This window comes from Coffea eugenioides, chromosome 6 (assembly GCF_003713205.1).
Source record: "Coffea eugenioides isolate CCC68of chromosome 6, Ceug_1.0, whole genome shotgun sequence".
Classification (NCBI taxonomy): domain Eukaryota; kingdom Viridiplantae; phylum Streptophyta; class Magnoliopsida; order Gentianales; family Rubiaceae; genus Coffea; species Coffea eugenioides.
In genome coordinates this window covers 3,474,691-3,492,699 of record NC_040040.1, presented here as the reverse complement: position 1 = coordinate 3,492,699, position 18,009 = coordinate 3,474,691, and the positions used below count along the sequence as shown (strand labels likewise).

Below are 18,009 nucleotides of genomic sequence, written 5' to 3'. Positions count from 1 at the left end.
ATAATTACTATAACACTTTTTGTAATGTAATGTATAAATGATTAAAAAATGATTAAAAAATAAAAAAATATATAAAATATATAAAGCAAATTATTTTATTTGAAATCACCTCAATCCAAACAAACCCAATGAATTTTTTCATACCGCAGTCATGCTCATCCACAATGGTTCCGTCTACCAGATAGTGTTTGGTTGAAAGGAAGGGTATGAAAAAATGAGGGAAAATTAGTTATGTTTTTCACACCTACCTGCTGCATGCATTCTGTGTCCTGCACAGCCTTGTTTGAACAGCAAGTTTTCTCGTTTTTAGTAAATATATTTTTCAATCATTTTTTTATCTTATATATATCAAATTGTTACAATAATTTTTCTATACAAATCCAAAAAAATGCAATCCAAACAAAGATTTTAAGGAGAAATGGTGATTAGGCGCAAAAATTGTAATAACTGTCACTAACTTTTTATTTTCTCTAGCCAAACATATGTTCAGGAAAAAACCACGTGACTTTTTCCCTCACAGCAAATTACTCCCATAAATAAACGACCAAAAAAAAAAAGCAAAAAAGGGTTTCTGTACAAACCGGGTCGGATCGGGGTTTAGAGCCTGAATACCGCCGACAATTCAGAGTCCGTTCCTCCGACACAACAGAATCTCTTTCCTTCCACTTTCTTGTCCAAATTCAAATCAACCTCCGAACCGATCCCAGTGTCCCACACACACACACACACACCCCTTTAAGCCTATTGTTGGGTTTTGAAGGTTTCCCTTTAAGCCTAAGCTACGTCAACAATCAAACACCAAACTCGCTCCTTCAAATTCAATGCAGTATTGGGTAAAGTCTACGGCCACCACCAGCACCCCACCCACCACAGCCCACAGTCTGAATTCTTCATTAAACTTTACTTCCCTCGTTACGTTCTCCGTAATACAAAAATCCTCTATTATTACCTTAGGAGAAGGGACAAATGAAAGAAAATCCATTTACCAAACGAACCCACAGAAAATGCTCAATTCCTTTGATTCTCGTATCCCTTTTGGCTCTGCTGCTAGTAGTCAAGCTAATTTCATCCCATTCTTCATCATCTCCAGCTGACCAATTATCGGGTTCACTTGCCCCGGATTTTGGCGAAGCTTTAAAGTTAGATGCATTACCTGAGCTTCCTCGATTTGCCTACTTACTTTCCGGCACCAAAGCCGAGGTAGGCAGTCTTAGACGGCTGCTTCAGGCTGTGTATCATCCCCGGAACTACTATGTGTTGCATCTCGATTTGGAAGCATCCGATGCTGACAGATTGGAGCTCGCAAAATTTGCCAAATCCCAGGTGGTCATCAGGAAGTTTAGGAATGTGGTGGTGATAGGGAAGGCTGATTTGGTCACTTCCAAAGGGCCTACCATGATTGCTTCAACTCTTCACGCCGTTGCCATTTTGTTGAAGCAGGCTCAGAACTGGGACTGGTTTATCAATCTTTGTGCCTCTGATTATCCTCTAACCCCCCAAGATGGTTTGTGTTCTTTTTATCTCTACAATATATGTTGTTCATTGACCTTCCGACATTTTGTTCTGTTGCTTACTACAGACTTCTTAAACTATTAATTCTGTAAAGTCTCTATTTAATCAGTAGCATATTGGATTAAGATCAATAAATTTGCTGAAGTCAAAGATATGTGGGAGATGGATACACGCTTAACTTGTTTGATCTCGATATGACTCTTGTGTTTAAGCTATTTATACGACTAAAGGGTTGCAAATGTGACATTCCGCTGATTACATAGAGATTTGGGATTTTGAAATTTGGAGTGAAGCATATAGTCAAAAGGGTCGCATCAGTATTGAAAAGCAGATAGCTACTAGTTGATTTGTTCTTTTCCGAGACAAATTCTTACGTTGCTTTGACTGACTAGGCTTCAATTCCTGTTCATCCTGATTTGGTATAAGTTGATTACCAGACTGAAATTAGTGTGAGTTAAATATGACTGTGGCCATTCTTACTCTTGCGGATCACACAAATGCAAGCACATATATGGTGCTAGTGCCGATTTTCGTGTAGTTTCATTTCCTTTGCTTCATTAGGATTGTGTAAGTGATTTAAGGGAAGTTAAATGTATCCCTATTTCCTTATAAATGATAGGACTGTGAGGTCCTGATCATGTTGGAGGACAACTGAGGGTAAGAGAGATTGAATCCATCCATTCACACTTGTTCGTATTATCTTGATTTAGGAGCTGACAGTGTAATACTGAGTCATATTACTCTTCATTATTTTCTCAATGTAGAAAATAAGGGGGAAAATTCAATTAACTTATAAGTCTTCAAATGCATGTCTAACAACATCAAGGGGAACGTAAGGGTTTGTGGTTTTGCACTGATAAACATGCGGACAGAATAACAGAGCACTTGTTATTACTAATTTTTTCATTTCTTATGAGATTTTAAACTGTTTACTTTGTATTGGAGGATGTCAAAACTATTGCCGTGGAAGTACGATTTTATTGTGCATTTATTGCTTCTTTTTTGCAACAAACAATGATGAAACACTTGAAAAATGGATGAACATTATTTTTATCAGATATGACCTGTATATTTTCCTTGAGTTCATGAGTTACCTCATTCCCATTGGCGTGATTATGAGCTATTTGTGGATAAAAGATGTGGAAGGATTTTGCCTTTGATATTCATGTTAAGCAAAACACGCTTATCTTGGTGCAGATATCCTGCACATCTTCTCATTCTTGCCCAGGGACCTGAATTTTGTTGAGCACACAAGTGATCTTGGTTGGAAAGAGTGAGCTACCCTGGACTTCTTACTTGTCTCCTGGAATACCATTTTCTTTTGAAAGTGCTCCTTGTTGTCTTGGCAGTTGAAATATTCTAAAACATATATTGTATGCACTTGCAGGTTCCAGAGAGTGAGACCTATAATTATAGATCCAGGCTTATATCATTCTAAGAGATCTGGTGTATTTTGGGCCAAGGAAAAGCGATCAGTGCCTGCTTCTTTCAAGATATTTATGGGTTCGTCTTTGGAACTACTTCTGATCCTGGTTGTTTATCCTATTCATTAAAAAATTGAATCTTATGAGAATTTGTCTTTCTTAGATGATTTACGCCCTCTTAGTAATGCTAATGTGTTTGCTATTGTGGTCACTGTAATTGCCTGGGTTAAGGTCTTTATCTTTACATAGAGAACTAACTCTCTTTAACCAGTAGACAATATAAAATTGGTAATTAACCATTATTTATCTATTATATACATCAAGGTAAAGATTTTCCTCTTCTTCTTCCCCTTTCCTTTTTTCCTTTTTTTTGTTGGGGGGAAGGGGGGGTTGGGGTGTTAACGCTACGTAGAATCTTTTGCCAATTTGCAGATTCAATTTTTTCCTCAGGGTGGGAAGTACATAGACTATGAATCATCACTTGACATGCTTACAAACTAGTTGAGGTTGTAACAAGGTCCAAGAGTAAACCACTAGCTAGGGGTGCGCCATGGATTGGAATTCTGCTGGCTTGGCTTAAAGGTTACGGATTTAATATATAGCCATAGACATATTTTTTTTCACATTTACCACAGCTTGGCTGGGACTGTCTTTTTGCGTTAATCTCTCTCTCTCTCGGTCGGTCTCTCTCTCTCTCTCTCTCACACACACACACACACACATGCAAACATGCTCGTAATGTATATATTTTCTCATCAGCTCCTGCTAAAAATCATACATGTCCTAATTAAATAGTTTTTTTCCTAATTAAACATTTTGACGTGCATGAAATGTGTAGAAAGTCCAAGAAGCAATAGTGACCTCGTATTCATCCAATATGGGAGGTTTATGGTGACTGGTTTGAGGTTGGAAAAGTAGTTCTTCTTTTGTGTTAGAGTATAGGGACAGCAAAGAGAATTTACTTTCATATCGTTAGTTGATTGCGGAGCTAATCTGCAGTGCTCATCTTGCTACTTGTCGAGTCTTTGTAGCCTTTGTTATTTTCATTGTTCAAAAAGCTAGCAAGTGCAGACTTCAATTTCAGATTTTACTTTTTAATGTCGAATAGAAAAGACCGGATAAATGGCTTGTCTAACTGTAGTCACGACCTAAATTTAGAACAGTTCTAAGTTCACCCAAGTTTTCACCCCCTTTTTCACCTTTATCTGATCTCAGGATCTTCATCAGTGGTGCTTACTAGATCATTTCTTGAGTTTTGCATTTGGGGGTGGGATAATCTCCCCCGCACGCTGCTCATGTACTACACAAATTTCCTGTTGTCCCCAGAGGGCTACTTCCACACTCTGCTTTGTAATCATAAAGATTTTCAGAATACAACTGTGAACCATGACCTGCATTATATCAGATGGGAGGACCCTCAAAAGCAAAATCCCATGAATTTAACGCTGGAACATTTTGATGACATGGTCCAAAGTGGTGCGGTATTTGCTCACGGATTTGGCAAGGATGACCGGGTTCTGGACAAAATCGATACCGATATTCTCAGGAGATCCAATGGCCAATTGACACCCGGGGGCTGGTGCGTAGGAACTTCTGGTTCTGACAAAGATCCATGTAAAGTTTTTGGTGATCCAGGTGTGATTAAACCATCTGGAAGTTCAAAAAGATTGGAGAAACTTGTACTGAATCTCCTTGATTCTGAAAATTTCAGGTCAAGACAGTGTAAATGATATTTAGAAATTCATTTAGCGTAGGAGTTGTTTCTTCATTATTCAAATCCACAGCACTACTACCCTGCAATTTTGATGATCGCTTGAAGCTGCATATAGCACGAGCGCATGATAGGGACCCGGAAGTATCATCCTGGTGAAGGTGAAAAAGGGAAACAACGCATCTCCAAATTGGAAAGTTCAAGGACAAAAGCGTGTGTCGTAATACTACAAGAAACTCCAGACAGATGAAATGGGCTCCTTTCTTTCAGATCAATTTGTTTGAATTCAAGGAAAAGAAAGAGGGTGCAGCCCGTAACAGTGCTGAAGATGACATATTTTCAGGTATACAAAGAAAAGTAAAGAAAATTTGTGGTTTCACAGAAAATAAAACGAAGAATGTAAATTTTCAGAAATAAATTTGACCTCCAATTAAACAAACTCTTGAATCATTACGGTCTAAAATCCAGAATTTCGGATGTTAGAGTCGGAGGCTGGACTCGGTATGGGCTGTGGACTAGGCCGCAATGAACATGGACCATGAAGATGTGGCAGCGGAGAGGGCCAGTTGGACATACAAAACATGTTGGAATTGTAATTCATTTTGGAATGTCCGATAGTAGAGCACTGTGAACACATATTGATGATTAAACTTTAAGGACCAAAGCAATGTTTTATTTATCAAGAAAAACTATTAGGTGATTTTCAGAACAAATGTATAGTTTTTTGCCCTCCACAGAATATGTTTGTAACTTTTAGTACACCTCAAATATTCCTAAAAAGAAGGGTTAATTCCAACAATCCCTTTCAAAATTCCCTATTTTCACATTGCCTCCCTGAATTTTTAATTAAACCAATCTACCCCCCTTGTAGAATTGGATTTGAAATCTCAATATTTGGTTGAATCGGTAATATGGAAAAGTACATGGTTTCATAAAATGACCAAATTAGCCTTGAAGTTCTTAGCTACCAAACGTTTTAATTACTTATTCTTGATGAAAAAAATTTGTAAAACAATCTAATTATTTTTTATATTACTAAAAGTTCTAATGTTGTACAGCTTTGTATTATCTTTTTTTTTTTTTAGTGTTAGCAGGAGGACTCAAACCCGAGATCTCTTGCTTGCACTCCCTCCCCCCATACCACCCAACCCATCCCTCCCCTCACGTACAGCTTTGTATTATTACAATTGAAATTTATTTAAATAAATATTAGTGTATAATTCCTATTTTTTGTATTTCTATTAACACTGAAAAATATATTGGAAAAATGTGATGGTTAAGCACAATGTATTTTATGTTCCGTTCAAAAACTTTTATCCTGAAGTTCATCTTGACTTATTTTATTAGTTCAAAAGTTCATTCAAAGCTTTCTTGTGAAATTTTATATAGTTTACAACACTATGCCCATTGCACATGACAAGTTCAGCCCAACCGGAAATTAGCAAGCCCAACCCAATTATAATTGACTGATAAAACTGTAATAACATAGAGGGTGAATTTGTTAAATTAAATATTCAAGGGGCAATGCGAGAAAAAGTTATTTTCTGAAGGCGTTTATTTGAATCAATTCTAAAATTAATTGGTCTGAAAATCATCTACCACTAATTAGGTTCCAATGAAGGCCAAATAAGCAAAGATTAGGCTGAAATAGCAAAGAAGAATGGAGGAGGGTTCACAGGTTGGTTTCGTTGTTTTCCCCTTTCCGGAGGACTTAAACTTCAAGTTGTTTGAACCTTTTTGACGTGCTTTGGACTCTACAAAGTTCCTTTATTTTTTTTCCTTCTGCATCATCCGTTAGTTTAGTTTATGCATATAATCAAACTTCCGGCTCACATAATTTTGAAGCCTTGATCCTTGATTTACAAAATTTCAACATCTTCCGCTGCTCCTGCCTGATTTTCTGAGTTAATAGTAGAACCTCACTCCTGGTTGTGCTTGTTACTTTGTTAGGATCTTTATGTGAATTTGCTCATGATACAGAATTTGGGGCACATCCCGTTTCCATGCCAATGAATGAATCAGCGAATTGAAAGGGAGGAAGGAAGAAGAAAAACACAAGTGAAGAAGAAACTACTAGATGAGCAGGCAAAAGTTCGAGTTGTAGCCATCACAAACAACGCAAGGCCGAATGCAACCCCAAGAAGACTGACCTTTCCCTTAGAAAAGCAAAATTATTTCTATTGTTATAATAATAATATCTATCTCAGTTAAGGGGGTTACCATATATAGGGGGGGTTAGTTTGCTTAATGGACATGGAATCGAAATCTTAACGTGGGAGGAGAGAGCACTATCAACTCTCAAGTCTCGACTGATCAACTCTGTCTCGATCGGCCCCTCCAGTAGCAGCCACAGCTCCCAAATAGAAATATCCTCCCACTTCTTTCTCTTAAAAATAAAGAATGAACAGTCACTACTTTTCCCATGCAGGAGCACAGCCACTAGTGTAATATATATGTAGTCTTAGTTAAGCACCGCAAGACAGCATAAACAAGAAGCTTAAAGGTTAAGAAAGGAGACATGGCCCTCTCGAAACACTAAAAAGTAGTAGTAAAACAAAAGACTATGACAGGGTGAGGACAAACAAGGACTCGATCAATATTGTTAACAATATGATAAAGAGCATATGCATGATTGTGTATAAATACACACCATAAAGCCCTATCCTTTATTTTTAGCTCATTATTCTCATTCCTCCCCCTTTATTTCCCTCTCTCTATCTCTCTCCTAGCAAACCCTTAGCTGATGCGATTCTCCACTAGAGAGCTCCAAAAAACACATCAACCTTTACAAAAAGAGAAAGAAAGATCAAATTAGAACCATGGTTTTTTCTTCCATTCCAGCTTATCTTGATCCAGCCAACTGGCAACAGGTATGGGTTTTTCTTCAAGTGTTACTATGCTTTCAATCCATGGCCGCTTCTTTGCCAAAAAAGCAGCTTGTTCAAAAGATAAAAATATTCCCATCACTTTTTTCTTTAATTACGTCTTCGTCTTCTTTAGTTTTTGCACATCTTTTTTTTTTTTTTTTTTGAATATACACACCAGATTAATTATAAGTGGTGGCGGTATATCATTTTCTGCTATTAAATTTTCGTTTCTTAAATCTTGAGGTTGTGTTGTACTTGTAGCCATCCAACCATCAAGCCGGGAATAGCAGTGGAAACCATCCTCCGCTTCAACCACCAGCGCAGCAACAGCCAGTGCCTTCTTTCCCACCTGCTCAGCCTCATGCAGGAGGTGGGCCGGGTGCGGTCTCTATTAGGCCCGGCTCCATGGCAGAACGAGCCCGGTTAGCTAACATACATATGCCAGAGGCAGCCCTAAAGTGCCCCCGATGCGAATCATCAAACACCAAGTTTTGCTACTTCAACAACTACAGTCTCACACAGCCTAGGCACTTTTGCAAGACCTGCAGAAGATACTGGACTAGAGGAGGAGCTCTTCGAAACGTTCCTGTTGGAGGTGGATGTAGGAGGAACAAACGAACTAAAGCAACTAGTTCAAAATCTCCTGTCAGCAGTGCTGATCGCCAAACCACCTCAAGTTCCACGGGCACTGTTTCCTCTAACAGTACCCCATCTGCTAATGTGTTAGGCCTCACACCTCAAATTCCACCTATGCGGTTTTTATCTCCGTTGAGCCAACTCAGTGATCACTACAGCCCTGCTGGAGACATTAGCTTGAACTACGGCGCAAATAATTCAGCTCCATTGCTGGGGACAAGCGAGATGAACTTTCATATAAACCCTAATAATCTGCTTAGCTGTGGACTTGGTGGTGGAGTGGCTTCCCTTCTACCAGGTGGCGGCATTGAGCAGTGGCGGTTGCAGCAAGCCCAGCAGTTCCCTTTCTTGGGAGGGTTGGAAGCATCCCCACCCGGATTGTACAGCCAACTTCAAGCAAGTAGCGTCGAGCCCTCCGGATTTGTAGGTGAAACGAGCCATCACCATGTGAGGCCTAAACTTTCATCTTCCATTCTGACTCAGCAAGCTTCAGTTAAGATGGAAGATAATCATCAAGAGTTGAACTTGTCAACGCAACTTATGGGGATTCCGGGAAATCATGATCAGTGGAACGGTACTGCTGCGGCTTGGACAACAGATCTTGCTAGTTTTAGCTCTTCTTCTACTACAAATCCCTTATAGCATGTAGAAGTACATGGTGAAGTTATTAGTTATCCCACCAGCGAGCAGTCTAATGGTGAAGCTCTATGAATTTAGTGACTAATTAAAGCTTCCACATAACTCCTCTATACTCATGTTTCGCGGGGTGGTTGAATGATTTCAGTTCTATGACTCGTGAAGGAATAGGTCTTTCTCAGATTGACCAGAAACCCTAGAGCTTGTTAGGTTCATGTTTAGTCACCCATTTCCGTCTTATGTCTTTCTTTCACTTCAGTTTTTTTATTTTTCTTTCGTTATGTTAAACAACCTCGAGAGGGTAAGAATCTTAGATGATGTAGCTTTGTGGTAGAAAATGAAGCTTTAATTTCCTAAGCAGTTCAAAGGGCTGAGCTGAAGCCTGAATCTGTTTCAAGTTATTAACATCATTTGGTACGTTCTCATGCATCCTCTGAAATAGTGGTCCGTTGTAACAAATGTCTGGTGAACCGAAGCAACAATCTTTCAGTGATGAAATATGTGACTCAAATGAAGCTTATGCCATTTATATTTAGTGCTTTTAGTATTCTTTTATAGGCTAATTTTCTGATTTCTCTTCTCCAACACCGGTTCCTTGCCGGCTTAAGCCATGCGTAATTTCATTAAGTGTGCCACTGGAGAAGAAATAATATTTAACTGATTGTTATGTAGTTATAGTATGCAATCAATGGAGCACAGACGTTTTTGTTGGCATATATAATCAGTTTTTCCTAGTGTTTGAATCAGATATCTTCTTTACCTGCCAATGGGGTTACCTGCAGATTATCAATCGGTTGTTTAATTACGTTCAATTGAAGAGCATTTGGGGTTATAGTTATAATTGGTCAATTTTATGATTGGTTTCTAATGAGTGTCCATCTTTAGTACACCTCAATCACACCTAAGCTACCATATGAATTTAGACATTAACAGATACTACCCAATCTTACATTTATATGTTTTTCCTAATTAACATTACTTTTCCAAAATGAGTAAATTTTATATACACTGACGGTGTATACATTATCACCATTTGATTCATGATATGTGTGTAAAAGTTGAATTTCAAAATCAAATTTTGCATAGTTGTCTTTCATTTAACGCTGATAGTGTATACACCATTAGTGTAGGGAAGATTAATCCTTTCAAAATATGAACTTTTGAAATCTATCTTGATGAGCACTCGTTAGAGACCCTTGACTTGGGTTCTAAAGATATTTATCATGGATATAGTATTGTCATAACTTCTATGTATGTGTCATAAAGTTGCATGGTTATTGGAATTCTGGGAATTATTTAAGATTAGCAGCAAAAAAATGAGAAAGAAGAAGTTATTGAAGCATTCATGAAATTTAGCAAAACGCATTCATATGCTTTCAATTCGCAGCGGCTGTTAAGCACACAGCAAGCGACCTTTTCTAACTCGTCATTATCGTCAAAAGAAATCTGAACTACTTAGTTTTATTGAGCACAAACGCATGAAACTCAACAAGGGTGAAGTTTCTAAATTACCAGAATGTGGTGAACATATAAGTCCTGATCTTTCGCCAATTTGGTCGTAACTTGCATTGGAATTGGACTGAATAATTTAGCTGCTAGGGTTGTTACTGGACCTCTGAGCATTGGCAATGTGAGATCCCAAGGAATAATTTTTTTTTTTTTTTTTTTGCTGCTGTTGATCCCCACATTTGGCATGGGAGGATTCCGAGTAAGTTACTCTCCTATGAAGTATGTCAGGTGGGTGCAGACTCATCATCTCGCCCCTGAAAAGAGTCATTTGCCTAATTCTTTCCATGTTCGTAAGGGGGCTTAGTGGCTCAAATGTCCCAAAGTACTAATTGTTAACAGACAAACGGGGATGATCCAAATTATCCACTTTCGTACCATCCCTTCTATTCTCGAGGAAATCAACCTGGAAACTAGTACGTCTCTTTTGTAGCAATCCAGATATTTTTACGTAATTTTCTAATAAGAACAAGAGAGAGAGAAAAATGAGTGTAACCAATGATTCCAAAATAAATACGGGTTGGAGTGATCCCCGCTTCTTTAAGTGATCGAAGCAACGAACTAAAAATGATGAGCAAAGGAATAAAGTAGAAAATGACGTGGATAGTTGGAGAGGCCGAGAAAGACAAATGCAGAACCGACACCGGGTTCTTGAAAGATGCCAAAATCTTCTCCGCTGACGAGGGAGTGCCATGCAAATTTTCCTGTGCCCCTCCTCCTTCTATAGTACAATATACATTGTCCTGTGTTCCAAATTCCCATTTTCCAATTCCCGATGCTGTTGTTAATTGTTAATCTAATAATCTTCCCCGGGGCTTCAGATTCAGAATCCAAAGTTACGTTACAATTGTCTCGACCTCTGTTCCCCAAGAATCACGTGAAAAAGGAAAGGAACAATGCATGAGAAGAGGAGAGCCATCAGCATTTTGAGTCAAAGCTGAAGAAGAAGTCCGCCTACTATTAATCAAAAATTGTTCTTTTACTTGTTTGCTGCACGCGATTGGGACTCGCGTGAAACTACTCAAAATCTCTCTTTCTGTGTACTATGTCCCCAGTCTTTTACTTTATTAAATAAATTCGAAGATCCTTTTTAACGATTCTGGGCTTCCTTCGCTGTTTCCTGTGTATCCATAAATTCATGCCTCTGACAACATTGAAATCTTTTTTTTGTTTGGTCCAAAAATTTTGAAGTACCAGTAGCGTAGCGTTAATCCGCTTTTGGTCCAGTTCAGCATCTATGCTTTGCCATGCCTGCTTTTTCGTACCGCAAGTGCCGGGGCTTGTGATCATCGGTCCATTCTTTTATCAAAATCGCTACTAGAAATTAATACGTACAATAATATTAATACTTCTTTTAAGTTGTAACATAACTATGTCGATAGGCTCTGCAGAATCGGCCGGCCTCCGGCCGTACGGGCAAAAGCTCTAAACAACACTCCATACTATGCAGTTCTTAGACAGTTAGTCGAAGAAGATAAACTTTAGCATGTGCACCGTTGCCTGCCTTTACAGTCTTATTCAGCGTTTTACTTTCTCGTATTCTACGCACAAGATTACTGATAAATCATCCTGATTACCGGGAAGGGCCTGTTCCCTGAGATGATCAATGTTTTCCATTTAGCTTCTGTTGTTGGTGACATTTTCGCTTTGTAGCTGATGAGGATACCGAATCAATCATTTTTAGTACTCTTGTCTTATTCCTTCTTTTTTTTTTCCATTTTCGTTATTTTCAGTGCTGTTGTCATTCACCTTGTTATAGGGTAATCAGAATTAGTGGTCGTGAATCGTGTGCGCGTATTCTTCTTCTCTTTAATCTTTTGCTGTAGTCAAAATGGGATTAGAATTTTATGGTTTAATTAATTAGAAGACTAAAACTTAACGGTCAATAGTCGAAAGGCAAAATGTTAAATTTCCTAATAGTTTGACGGCCACTGCAGCATTTTGCCCCGGTTAAAATTCGCCTAACTTGTTGTAAAGTGTCGAATCTTCCTTGAGCAAAAATAAAAAAAAAAGAAAAAAGAAAAAATCGCTAAGGATTATGTTTTGGCATTAAGAGAACACGACCCATTTAGATCTTGATCGTCCCTTGATCAATTTGGTTTCTAGCATATTCAAAATTTTTCCTCCAAGGACAAATTGTCGTGAACTTAACTTAGTAATTGCTAGCATTAGAGGATGAAAAAAGACAAACCGAGCGTGCATGAAGTTGTGATAATTAATGGCTCAAGTAAGACATCAAAAATCAGGAATAAGTTGCGTTCAAAATACTATAGGCTGGTTATTTGGATCCAGATGTAGAATAAATCACACTATTAATTAAGAAAACAAGTATACAATAGTTCAATGACACCAAGCCCCAAGCATGAAATACAAACAATATACAACATTTAACGATTCACCTATCTCTATGTACAGAAGCATGCACAAGAATATAACTTTATATAATTTCTTTCATCTCCTAAAAACTCTCCTTCTCTGACCCCATGTATCATGCTACATGCTGCCCCCTTCATGTACTACTTCGTAGTATGTCAACTTTCACTTATTTATAAGTAACCTTGCTTGGCCAATTTTCAAGTAATTATAGGAAATAACGGTTAATTCTTAAACTTATGTAAAATGGGAAATAATTTCTAATTTTTAATTCATACAAATAGAAAAATTGCTAAACTACTACTTCAAGTAACTAAAATAAGTAAGAAATTAGTTATTTTCACACAAAACAGGATTTCCTACCTAGAAAAAATTAAGCTAAATTTCTTAACACTGGTTATATACTTGCGCACACACTATGGGAAAAAGGGAAAAAAAATTTATGTGACACGGTAGAGTACAACGTTTGTGGTGCTTCTACTTGTAGTACTTTGGTTTTTTATTTAATATTTTTTTCTAGGTTCCAGCCATAATTCTTGATCCCCCGAAGGAAGGGAATCTTTGGATTGGGTCGGTGGTGCATGCTTTTTCGAGAACCAAGGCTGATTGGCCGCTTATAACCCTGGACGAATAAAGCGATCCAGTCACACCCAAATTTTGGTCAAGTGAATTGGTGTTTGGGGTGGGGAGATCCCCAAATCTCCAAAACCCAAAGGAAAAAATCAGTCTTGGGTAGTAGATCTCGCAATGTCGCACTAAATTCCACTGCTATATATAAATGTCTCGTAATAAGATACTTATACGGAGAATATTATTACATTTGTGGGCAAAAAAGTGATGGAAATGATCGTGTAGTTGATTATCGGTCGGTTGATGGTAATCAATAGCAGTAGGTCTCTACGCCGTACGTCCTCAACCGGCCAGAGATCCCGAGACTGTCGAGTTTCGGCACCCAGACCCAAAAAAAATCGGGGGGAGTATTTCCTGTACGCTTGGAAGGAGGAATGAATGTACTTTTGTGCGACCGTTGCGTCCTGTAGAGTAGAATAATTACGGCTCGGAAATCCAAGCCCAGGCTACCTGCGTGGAAACCATCCAATAAAAACACCGCACCCGCCCGACGGACGACGGATGTTTGATACATGGAGTGATTATTAAGAAAGATGAAAACACCACTGCCAGCTGCTAATACATGAGCATAATTTTTTCTTTTTCTGGGTTTGTTTGAAACCGTAGACAGGGATGTTAGTCTGGACTATATGAGGGTTATTCGTTAATCGGTGGGGTGGTTTCGAGTTTTTATCGCCCGCCTTTTCTACATTTTTCTTTATTGAAAATTTCCCCAGATAATTTTTCTGAGTAAATATAGGTTTTAGATGAGTTTTCAAGTGCGGCGTGTGTGATGAAAGAAGCTGTACAATCTCTGTATCAGCTTTTATCGCTTTTTTTTTTTTTGTGACGTTCCTCATGTGGCACAGTTCACTCTAAGTCCATTGATTGAACCACTTGATGTTCAAATTGAACTAAGGTCAGTAAAACTAATCCAGCAAAGTTCTGTATTTGGCTCAAGTTTGACTCCATTAGAGTAGAATAGAATAGAAGGTAACTAAGATCGGAAGAATAAACAAACGAAGATTAAACATTGAGCATTAATCATTATAATTACACTCCTCAACCGTGTGTGAGATGGGGTCATGGAATTAATAACCATCTTAGTATATATAAAGCGGGAGGAAGCCGTTTGGTGTAAATAAACTGTATCATTTAGTGTATTGCTTAATCTACCTTATTTTGAAAGGTAATTACATTATTTAACTGCCCACCCGACAATCTCTCTACATCTGTTGAATTAATTACCATTTCTCCGAGGGAAAAAATACCACCTCTTTAAAATACTAAAATAGTTGAACTATTTTAAATTATTATTTTTTAATAAAAATAATAATACTAATCCTTTTTAAATTTTGTTATTAATTACACACGCATTGGCTGTGTCCTCAATCGGTAGTTTGGGTAACACACGTACTTGAAGAGATTCCAAGTTAGAAGCTGGAATCTGCAAGCCACGACTCACGAACAGTGCTACACTTGTCTTCAAACCAGACTCCTCTTCAACCTCACACGGTCCGGATTTGGTTTCTCACCCGTGGATTATCTCTCGATTCTCCACAATGCACATAAAATGTATCTTTATTTATTAGCAAGGGACATGATTGTTTTAAATTTAATTAATTTTAAATCTTGTTAATAAATGAAAACACATGCATTAAAATTAGTTTGCATGAAATTTTGACATAATCCACTAGAGATGAGCCAAGTTGCCCACCTTGGTGGATCTCGCTATTCAACGTTTTATGGCTCTCAATTATTCTACAACTATACTAACTACTGAGGTTACTTACTCGAAATCCCACCAGCTACTGAGGTTACTTACTTTCGGGTTCACTTGGTCCGTGAGCGCGGTTAAACAAAATTGCTTTTACCATCAGTTTGAGGTCTCCAATTCATTGAAGAAAATGAATAATTAACCACTCTTTCTTTGTTGCTTTTGCTTGTAATTTGTTCTTCTTGTTCTTTGGTGCTTGATCTACCAAAAAAGCAGTTAAAAAATTGCTTTATAAATATGTTTAGAAATAATAACAAAATAAAAAAAATGTTTTACTAATATGTTTACGATTAAATATTTTTTTTCTTTTTATAAATCATGACCAAACCAAAAAAATCCCCGATCTATGTCTGTCCCTTTCTTTTTCTCCATCCTCGTTCTGGATGCTGCTGGATTTCCTTAGGGTGGAAGAATTTGGTTGGTAGTTGGTTTCACTGTTTGATCTTTCTTGTTCGGATGCACAGATTAATTGTGAGAACATAGGCACTGTTGATGAAAGACAAGTACAAGGCATCCTATGTTTACTGCCGGCCTTTTACATTTCCTAAAAGATGGAATTGACCTGCATATCAATTTTGTAAGCAATCCTAATCGGGTTGGTTGGGAGATGATCCAAAACTATTCGATTCTCGAATTAAGTACGATTTGATAAAAATTTGTTTGAAATGTGTTCGCCAATTAATTTAAGTCAAGTTTAAATATTCGATAGCTTTCAAATACCATAAAAAGTTCGATCGAATTTGATTCGATAAATAAATGAATCAAATTCAAACAAAATTTTAAACTCGATAAAATAATCAAACAAACTTGTAATTGGATTCATTTACACCTCTAAACCCTAAACACTTTCGCTGGAACTGGAAGGGCACTAAACGGTCCTTTGAAATACTCTGGTACAAGCTCTTACTTTTGTTGAACGTAATTGTTGGGCGTTTAAACACTTGGGACGACCCAACTAAGAGGCCCTTCCACTCTAGATGAGCGACTCTTTTCTGACTTATCCTGATGTTAGATATTTAATTGTATTATTCGACACAGTCTGCAAATCACCAAAATGATTTAGATTCCATCATCCTACCATCGATTTTCGTCCTCTTGTGCATGCCACGAACGGATGAAATAAATACGCATTAGTCCTTTTCCACTCGCGACAGCCTACAAGTGCAAATGCCTAAAGTGGCGATAAAGACTGAACTTGATGGATGACTGAAAGATTAGCAAACTCCAGAACCTTGACGGTCACTTGATAGATATGAAGCGCTAACAATTGGAATTTTGTTGATTACTTCCTTAATTGGCACAAAACAGAGGGAGGACTTTACCGCTTTTTATGTCTCATTTGAATCTAGAATTCATGCAAATTGATCACAATAGTTTGTGAAAGAACGTAAATTTGCCCTCAATAAGTTGCCATTTAACAGCTATGTTCGGCATAGCCTTTTAATTCTTCATTCCACGAGGCTGCTACTTAACTGGCACGAAACCCTCTCAAGTGTTGCTGATGAGCTCCACTTCCACCTCAAAAAAGTATTTGCTCAGCCAACCAATTATCCAGCCGTCTACTTTTTGTTATGTCGGAAGCTGAAACGGGCCAAATGGCTAAAGGGCTTATCTTCTGCATCTGTACCACAGCAAATCATCATTCATGTGTGGAGGATACTCAGCAGACAACGAGATCTTTCTACATTTCAAGATTGTTGAAAAATGAAAGGATGAATAAACTTTCCAAGTGTATAACCAGTTGAGTTACTGTTTCTCATTCAAAAGCAGAAAACTCACAGTTTCGAGTATCAATGGTCCAAAAACAGATTGTCAGTAACGTTCCACACGAACCATCTGATTACTTTTTGACAAACTTCGGTATTCCTGATTGATTTCTTCGGGGTTAAGTCGAAGCTGCTGGTTTATACAACCTAAATAATTCAAACAACTTTTAAAACTTGCCTTTTTTTTCCCCTTACGATAAGGGAGCTTTACAGTAGCGTCACCCTCACTTTTATGTTGAAGGTAACAGCCCCATGTCCCTCTTCTAAGTATGTTTTCGTAATTTCTACCGATGGGAATACTAGACCTTTTGGTTATCATTGTAGTTTACCAACTCTGAGCTTCTTCTTTTTTTTTTTTTTTTTAATTCCTATTATTGATAATAATTTAAGGATTTTTTTTAGGAAATACGTGGAATAACTCTCTAATCTCTCACATGGCATAGTTTTTCTTTTTTTTTTTTTTGTAGTTTTTGTCCTCTAAAATCCAGGATTTTATGCATATGCATGCGACAAGTGAATATGAGCTTTCAAAATCCATAGAAAAATAAAACATTAGTTATAAGTTACTCGTGCGTGACATTAATATTTCAGCATGAATTAGAAACTTTTTTTTTTTGGTTTATTTGTCAAAAAAAAAAAAAACTTTTTTGTTTAATTTTCTTCCTTTACTCTTGGAGTGTTTTAAGGTTAGGACCTTTGAGTGACATGCAGCTACTGCCATTTGAAGACCTTTGCGGGCTTCTGATGAGTCAATGCAATACGATGTCAAACAGACCCAACAAAATTGTCTATTACCGTGGTGTTGAGGCTAAGTTTGATGCTATCCAAACTAATGACATCTCGAAGCCCAAAAGTAACATTTGAAGATGTCATGCCCACCAAACAATTTTGGGCTTTACCGTTGGATCTGGCTCGGTGATCTATTTCAAGCAAATCCTTGGAATCTACTGCAAAACTGCGCCAAGATTTGCTCTAGGTTTTGTAGTTCCAACTCTTTTTTTAAGTAGTTAGTTATTAATTGTGGAGTTGGTCAAGGTTTACAAACGCGTACGTTGGCAAGTTTGTAAACTATCGCGGTTTGACCCGAAGCACTAGAACTGGAGTGGGTCCAGCATCCATGGTTTGGTTTTCCGCATTCATTGTTGCCCCCAATGAATGTGATTGTGTGCATTCCTACACAGAAAAGTCATTT

General features: G+C 37.7%; 2 protein-coding genes across 2 annotated transcripts; both read left to right on the top strand.

Moving 5' to 3' along the window:
- Positions 1-641: 641 nt before the first annotated feature.
- Positions 642-4,709, top strand: LOC113776335 (beta-glucuronosyltransferase GlcAT14C). Its single transcript, XM_027321470.1, has 4 exons — positions 642-1,504; positions 2,710-2,785; positions 2,900-3,015; positions 4,152-4,709. The coding sequence occupies exons 1-4, from the start codon at positions 967-969 to the stop codon at positions 4,664-4,666; spliced, it is 1,245 nt and encodes a 414-aa protein (XP_027177271.1). The 5' UTR covers positions 642-966; the 3' UTR covers positions 4,667-4,709.
- A 2,642-nt stretch (positions 4,710-7,351) lies between these two features.
- On the top strand, positions 7,352-9,315 carry LOC113774691 (dof zinc finger protein DOF2.4). Its single transcript, XM_027319291.1, has 2 exons — positions 7,352-7,517; positions 7,776-9,315. Exons 1-2 carry the CDS (start codon positions 7,467-7,469, stop codon positions 8,790-8,792), a joined length of 1,068 nt encoding a protein of 355 aa, XP_027175092.1. The 5' UTR covers positions 7,352-7,466; the 3' UTR covers positions 8,793-9,315.
- Positions 9,316-18,009: the final 8,694 nt, after the last annotated feature.

Excerpts from the sequence above, each read along its gene's own strand:
- LOC113776335 (XM_027321470.1), top strand. The coding sequence starts at position 967 with ATGAAAGAAAATCCATTTACCAAACGAACCCACAGAAAATGCTCAATT. Across the intron at positions 1,505-2,709 it reads TCCTCTAACCCCCCAAGATG|ATATCCTGCACATCTTCTCA; the intron begins GTTTGTGTTCTT and ends ATCTTGGTGCAG. Across the intron at positions 2,786-2,899 it reads AGTGATCTTGGTTGGAAAGA|GTTCCAGAGAGTGAGACCTA; the intron begins GTGAGCTACCCT and ends ATGCACTTGCAG.
- LOC113774691 (XM_027319291.1), top strand. The coding sequence starts at position 7,467 with ATGGTTTTTTCTTCCATTCCAGCTTATCTTGATCCAGCCAACTGGCAA. Across the intron at positions 7,518-7,775 it reads ATCCAGCCAACTGGCAACAG|CCATCCAACCATCAAGCCGG; the intron begins GTATGGGTTTTT and ends TTGTACTTGTAG.